The sequence below is a fragment of the Neoarius graeffei genome, chromosome 18 (genome assembly GCF_027579695.1).
Source record: "Neoarius graeffei isolate fNeoGra1 chromosome 18, fNeoGra1.pri, whole genome shotgun sequence".
In the NCBI taxonomy this organism is placed as follows: domain Eukaryota; kingdom Metazoa; phylum Chordata; class Actinopteri; order Siluriformes; family Ariidae; genus Neoarius; species Neoarius graeffei.
Window position 1 is genome coordinate 61,154,737 of NC_083586.1, and position 7,500 is coordinate 61,162,236.

The window sequence follows — 7,500 nt, forward strand, 5'->3', positions numbered from 1 at the left end:
CTGTGTGTAACTTATATAAATAAAATGAACGCATAATTTGACAGCTGATATATTTCTTGTGATATTTAAACAAGACTTTTGTGATTTATTTCGAATTTCCGAGAGAAAAAATGACAAGTAAATATTGCTAGCATGTTAGCGTGTTTAGCCTGGTTGAGGAGTTTATAATATATTGTGTATTATAAAACACAGTTTAACTGATTTATAAACCACAGAGATGTTTAATTTATGAAAGCTATAATGAGTGAAGGGTCTGATTTGGGATAAACGCGTGTGTGTGTGTGTGTGTAAAATATATATTTATTTATTTTCCTTCCCCCAGAACTTATATGTGGTGATGGAGGAAAGCAGCCAGGCAGAGGGAGAACCCAAACCTTCAGCTCCATCACGCACTAAGAAGCCTGACATGGCGATTTATGTACCCAAGGGACGAAAGGGCGAAAACCCACCCCAATCCAGAGAAAAGCCCCAATCAGCAGGTGATAAGAAACCCAAAGGCAGACCCCGCTACACCGATAAAGCCCGGAGATACAACTCCAAGAACAAGAAGGACAAAAGTGGAGGAGATAAGAAGGAAACGCAGGATGATGGAGTTACAAACGGTGAAGAGGAACCGAGCGTGAAGGAAGGAGATGAAACCTGGGTGGAAAAGGAACACGCCAAACAGAGGGTGTCCTCTGAGGATGTGAGCACGACAACAGACACGACAAGCAAGTTAAAGACTGCAGGAACAGAACCGGAGCAGAACCAGGAAGAAGAGGGTGATAACTGGGATGCTTTATTCACCGATGATGGAGAATGTCTCAACCCACACCTTCTGGAAGAGGTATAGCACGTTAATGAAAAGCCCTGTTTGTTTTGCTGATTTCGTTCAGCACGTGTCCGTACTTCCTGTTTCAGATCTCTCAGAAGGCGGGGCATAACAAGGCGTCCATTCAAGAGCCCCAGTTCAACTACTATAACTGGACTCCGGAGGATGACGAGGTGGAGCTGCGAGAGGACGAGTTGTCTCATATCGTCGAGATCTACGACTTCCCTTTAGAGTTTAAAACGGAGGATTTAATCCGAGCCTTCTGCTCTTATCAGTACGTTCTGGATCCTGGTACTGAATCCTTCATGCTGTACAGGTCTTAGAAATCAGCTGTGTGTGTGTGTTTCAGGCAGAAAGGCTTCGATATAAAGTGGATCGATGACACACATGCCCTCGGCCTCTTCTCCAGTCCCATAGCAGGTCAGTTTTAAACCCACAGGCTGATCATTAAAGTGTAACTGTTTCCTCAGTGTTTTATTTTTTATAAGTTTCATCTTCATTCCCACGACTCGACTTTAACTCTTTAATCCGCTGCAAGATCTTTCACTCGTCCTGACCGTACCCTTTTTATTCCTCTGTATTTACGAGTTCTGTGAAAGGAAAGTGATAAACTTTGTTAATCAAAAAGCAGGTAGAGTTCTGATCATTCTGCTTTATAATTTAGTTTTTCAATAAAACTCAAACTTTAACTGTAACAATAAATAGAAACGATCCAAAGCCCCATTATGGTGCGTGTGTGTGTGTTCTAACCCATTATCTGATCCACAGTTTTAAGAGTTAGCCTCGCACAAATTCAGAGCTTCTGGAGGAAATAAAGTTAAATCCTGATTAATCCAGTAAAACTTGGAGTATAAATCAATTTAAAGAAAACAAGTTGGACATAATCAGGGTGACAGTCACGCTGTGAAGGAGAACAAACCGTAAGCGAGTTCACCTTTCACTGTCGTAAAATTCCCCCGAAATTTTACACCACATTTGTGATGGTTAATGTGAACCGTACAAAAGAAAAAAAAAAAAGTACAATAAAAAGTCCGAATGAAATTAAATGAAAATTCACTACAGATATTTATTTTATCGAGGCGTTTCATCGCCATTTCTCCGATTTCAAATGACTAATGATCTACAGTGGAGGAAATAATTATTTGATCCCTTGCTGATTTTGTAAGTTTGCCCACTGGCAAAGATATGAACAGTCTATAATTTTAAGGGTAAGTTTATTTTAACAGTGAGATAGAATATCAAAAAGAAAATCCAGAAAATCACATTTTATAAAATATATAAATTGATTTGCATTTCGTTGAGTGAAATAAGTATTTGATCCCCTACCGACCATTAAGAGTTCTGGCTCCCACAGACCAGTTAGACACTCCTAATCAACTCATTACCTGCATTAAAGGAACAGTCCACCGTACTTCCATAATGAAATATGTTCTTCTCTGAATTGAGACGAGCTGATCCGTACCTCTCCGAGCTTTGTGCGACCTCCCAGTCAGTCAGACGCGCTGTCACTCCTGTTAGCAATGTAGCTAGGCTCAGCATGGCCAATGGTATTTTTTGGGGCTGTAGTTAGATGCGACCAAACTCTTCCACGTTTTTCCTGTTTACATAGGTTTATATGACCAGTGATGTGAAACAAGTTCAGTTACACAAATTGAAACGTAGTGATCTTCTATGCTATGGAAAGTGCGCACTATAATGACAGGCGTACTAACACCTTCTGCACGCTTCGACAGCGCATTGATACCGTCACTCCTGTTTTTTTTTTTTTTTCTCTCCCCCGCCCCCCCAACTTCCGTCAATACAACCAACTTGACCACCAAGACAAGTAGCCTGCGGGGGAGAGGGGGAAAACAGGAGTGAAGGTATCAATGCGCTGCCGAAGCGCGCAGAAGGTGTTAGTACGCCTGTCATTATAGTGCGGACTTTCCATAGCATAGAAAATCGCTACGTTTCAATTTGTATAACTGAACTTTGTTTCATGTCACTGGTCATATAAACCTATGTAAACAGGAAAAACGCGGAAGAGTTTGGTCGCATCTAACTACAGCCCCAAAAAATACCATTGGCCATGCTGAGCCTAGCTACATTGCTAACAGGAGTGACAGCGCGTCTGACTGACTGGGAGGTCGCGCAAAGCTCAGAGAGGTACGGAGCAGCTCGTCTCAATTCAGAGAAGAACATATTTCATTATGGAAGTACGGTGGACTGTTCCTTTAAAGACAGCTGTCTTAAATTGACACCTGTCCACAGAATCAGTCAATCAGACTCCAACATGGGCAAGACCAAAGAGCTGTCGAAGGATGTCAGGGACAAGATTGTAGAGCTGGACTGGGCTACAAAACCATAAGCAAGAAGCTGGGTGAGAAGGAGACAGCTGTTGGTGCAATAGTTCGAAAATGGAAGAAATACAAAATGACCATCAGTTGACCTCGGTCTGGGGCCCCAATGATCACGAGAAAGGTGAGAGGTCAGCCTAGAACTACACGGGAGGAGCTTGTTAATGATCTTAAGGCAGCTGGGACCACAGTCAGTCACCAAGAAAACCATTGGTAACACATTACACTGTAATGGATTAAAATCCTGCAGTGCCCGCAAGATCCCCCTGCTCAAAAAGGCACATGTGCAGGCCCGTCTGAAGTTTGCCAGTGAACACCTGAATGATTCTGAGAGTGACTGGGAGAAGGTGCTGTGGTCAGATGAGACCAAAATCGAGCTCTTTGGCATTAACTCAACTCGCTGTGTTTGGAGGAAGAAAAATGCTATGATCCGAAGAACACCATCCCCACTGTCAAGCATGGGTGGAAACATTATGCTTTGGGCACAGGACTACGTCACCGCATCAACGGAAGAATGGACGCGGCCATGTACCGTAAAATCCTGAGTGACAACCTCCTTCCCTCTGCCAGGACACTGAAAATGGGTCGTGGATGGGTCTTCCAGCACAACAGTGACCCAAAACATACAGCCAAGGCAACAAAGGAGTGGCTCAAGAAGCAGCACATTAAGGTCATGGAGTGGCCTCGCCAGTCTCCGGACCTTAATCCCATAGAAAACCTATGGAGGGAGCTGAAGCTCCAAGTTGTGAAGCGACAGCCTCAAAACCTTAATGATCTAGAGATGATCTGCAAAGAGGAGTGGACCAAAATTCCTCCTGACACGTGCGCAAACCTGGTCATCAACTATAAGAAACGTCTGACCGCTGTGCTTGCCAACAAGGGTTTTGCCACCAAATACCAAGTCTTGTTTGCTAGAGGGTTCAAATACTTTTCACTCAAAGAAATGCAAATCAGTTTATATCAAGTTATTTTCTGGATTTTCTTTTTGATGTTTTGTCGCTCAGTTAAAATAAACCTACCATTAACATTATAGAACGTTCATTTCTTTGTCAATGGACAAACTTACAAAATCAGCAAGGGATCAAATAATTATTTCCTCCACTGTATAATTAGAGTGGCTATTTTTACACACACACCCCTGCTGTACTCGGCTTCCCTGGAATTTCATAAACAATAACGGGGTTGGAACTTTATTGATGCAACTCTTGAATGATTTCTATAAAAATGGTGATTTTCAACAAACTCTTGGACAGGCGGATGTGGAGTTGACCAAACACTTGGTTGTCCCGGACAGTCGGACTACCATTAATGTCGAACCCTGATTCCTTTGTTGCAAAGACCTTTCAAATTGCCTGCTGTGCCTTCTGCTACTGTTTAGTGTACGATTATGATTCCACAAAATATCCGTTCTCTCTCATCACCGAATCCATCAACTGAACCCAGTTTTAATTTTCCAGCCAAATCCAGACAGACACTCAAGAGCTGGAACCCTCAAAATGGAGATGATTAAGAAAGATGACGCACTTTTGTGACACAAACACTAATAACAGACACAGGAGAAAAAAAAAATAGTAAACATTCTGCTCTTTTTGAGTGAACTGAACAAAGCAGAAACACAGGAGTGCTTATAGATGTTGATTTGCTCTCTCTCTCTGTGTAGCACGAGATGCTCTGAGGACCAAACACCCCATGCTGAAGGTTCGTCCTCTCTCCAAATCCTCCTCGGCTACTAAAGCCCAAGCGCGCGCCTCCTCAGGTACTCCCCCTCCATCCCTCTTTTCTGCTTCCTACAGCGCTGTGCATAAATATTCACCCCCTCCTGTTTCCCCCCTCCCCTTTTTTTAAAAACACTTTCCTGCTTTTCTAAGTGCTGTGCTCTCTTGAAAATCCAGGTTCTTCCAGGAAAAAAAAAAGTGCATTTTTCTGTTGAGATTTACACGTAACATTTTTAAAATCACAAAATAATTAGAGGGAATAACTTTATTGATCCCAAGCTGGGGGCGGCACGGTGGTGTAGTGGTTAGCGCTGTCGCCTCACAGCAAGAAGGTCCGGGTTCGAGCCCCGTGGCCGGCGAGGGCCTTTCCCCACAGTCCAAAGACATGCAGGTTAGGTTAACTGGTGGCTCTAAATTGAGCGTAGGTGTGAATGTGAGTGTGAATGGTTGTCTGTGTCTATGTGTCAGCCCTGTAATGACCTGGCGACTTGTCCAGGGTGTACCCCGCCTTTCGCCCGTAGTCAGCTGGGATAGGCTCCAGCTTGCCTGCGACCCTGTAGAACAGGATAAAGCGGCTAGAGATAATGAGATGAGATCCCAAGCTGGTAAATTGTTACAGCAGCCAGTAATCAGACATGCGAGAAAAGGGAAAAAAAAATCCCAAGAACAAGTCGGCTGTACGATATACAGAAAAACGTAACGATAAAAATGTGCGTATGTGCTTTGTACAGGTGAATGTGCATTAGTAGTGTGAAAGACAAGAATTGTGAGGAATGAAAAAAAAAAGTGCAAAAGTGGCAGGATTGAAAGGAAGATAGACAGATTAAAAAAAAAGTCATCAGATGGCAGCATATCCCCCCCCCCCCCCCCCCAAAAAAAAAAAAAAAATGAAACCCCACTCCAAATTTTCTTAAGTTGAATTGGTTGCCATGGAAATACGGAAAAACTTAAAATAAATAAATAAATAAAATCACAGAAATCCCAAAAGGCACTCCTCTGGTCACTTAAAGGTCATAGGCAAGGGTCGGAGGCGGAACGTAGAATATCAACTTTATTTTCTAGAAGAATGACCCAAAAAGCGAATTCAATCTTCCTAGTTTCTAATTTGCACCCTAAAATGGAATAAAATGGTTCAAATATACTGGTTTGTGCAAGTTCCGAAGATTTGTTTACATCTCACTTATGCGCACTTTTACTGCCAGGGGACCGTCGTCGTGACGTCATTTAAGCCAAACAGACCGAGAGCAGTTCTGTGTTTACTTGCGAACCGAGCACACGTGTACGGACTTTGGTCGTGAGAGGTTGTGTAAAATGTCTGATAGCGATTTTGAAGTAAGAACTCTCCAAATTGAATATCGAGAGGTGAAACAATATATGTATGAACCTATGGTCGTTGCGAAGCAATTGGTGAACGTGGCTCACTGGTTTGACCGCGCGGCCTCGGAATCCGACAGCGACTCGGCCGACTCTGATCGCGGTGGCCCCGGACCTCGACAAGACTCGCTGCCCAAACGATTTATCCTGGTAGTTATGATAAATTCCTACTTTCGTCATAATACTAAATAAGAGCCCTTTTGAAGAATAATTAAACCGCCCTCCCTAGTGGATAGAGGTGACGATTACTGGACAGTGCGCCGGTAGGACACATTAGCCTGCCATCCGCGGCATTATACTATTTATAGCCGACTCTAAGCGAGGAAATATCCCTGTCTCATTTCCACAATGATTGTACAGGATCCCTCAGGATTCTTGATTTGTCAATTGCAAGCAAAAGTAAGTGTTTACCTCCAATCTTCTCCTTTTTGCTTGAGCGTTGCTGCTCCGTTTCTTCTTTGACTGCTTGATGTTGTTTCACGTGCACAACCCACTCTCTCCGCTTCCAGAAAAAGCTAATCCACTCTCTCTGCCTCTTCTCCTCTCTTGGAAAAAAGGTAAAAACTTCTTCCTGAACCGGTCCCGTTGTTACAGTTCACTGCACAACAATACGGCATGTTTTTTTTTTCCCCCTTTGGAAATTCCTGAACGCACGTCTGCACTCAAGCCGAATGGCAGTGTAAGTAAACGGAAGTGGCTTCAACTCAAGCGGTTTGTTTGCCATGAATGACATCACGCCGGTACCGAGTGGTCACGAAAATAGCCGAACAGAAATTCGCCGCGATCCGCGCTAACTTATTTTAATTATTACTTATTAACAATACTTCTTGGGACCAGAAGAAAATTACAGAGGGTTTAACAACATATAAAGTTTCAAATGTGCATAAAATTAAAACCGTTGCCTATGAGCTTTAATATTACTGTCAGGCTTCATGAAAAAAAAAAAATTCCTAATAGTTTGAGTTATGCTCCAGAAATTAAAACGTTTACAGACGGACAGAGCGATAGTTATCACCCTCCGCGTCACATGCCCGGGGGATAATAAATAAAAACAAAAACTCAAAAAGGTGCAGTATGATTAATTAGCTGAATGGAGCGTCGCAGTGATTGGGGTGATTACTTACGCACAGCCCTGTACTGTTGCTCTCACCCCCTGTAGATTACCTCCTCCCAGCGAAAGAGCGTCCTCAGACGAGCGCGGCTCTCGCCCGGCGCCTAGTCATCGGCGCCCTCGGGGTGAAGAGCGCACAGAGCCGAGAGCAGC

At 43.4% G+C, this 7,500-nt stretch overlaps 1 protein-coding gene across 3 annotated transcripts in view; it reads left to right on the forward strand.

The window, feature by feature from the left end:
• r3hcc1l (R3H domain and coiled-coil containing 1-like) overlaps positions 1 to 7,500 on the forward strand; it is an 8,451-nt gene that overhangs the window by 89 nt on the left and 862 nt on the right. For 2 of the 3 annotated variants that reach the window (XM_060899156.1, XM_060899157.1), the window contains exons 2-6: positions 323 to 826; positions 901 to 1,085; positions 1,161 to 1,231; positions 4,808 to 4,903; positions 7,396 to 7,500. The exon at positions 7,396 to 7,500 is cut by the window's right edge and continues 36 nt beyond it. In XM_060899156.1, coding sequence (XP_060755139.1) covers positions 338 to 826; positions 901 to 1,085; positions 1,161 to 1,231; positions 4,808 to 4,903; positions 7,396 to 7,500 — 946 coding nt within the window. In that variant the 5' untranslated portion in view covers positions 323 to 337. The remainder of the gene's footprint in view (positions 1 to 322; positions 827 to 900; positions 1,086 to 1,160; positions 1,232 to 4,807; positions 4,904 to 7,395) is intronic. The other variant, XM_060899158.1, reaches the window with a different exon arrangement.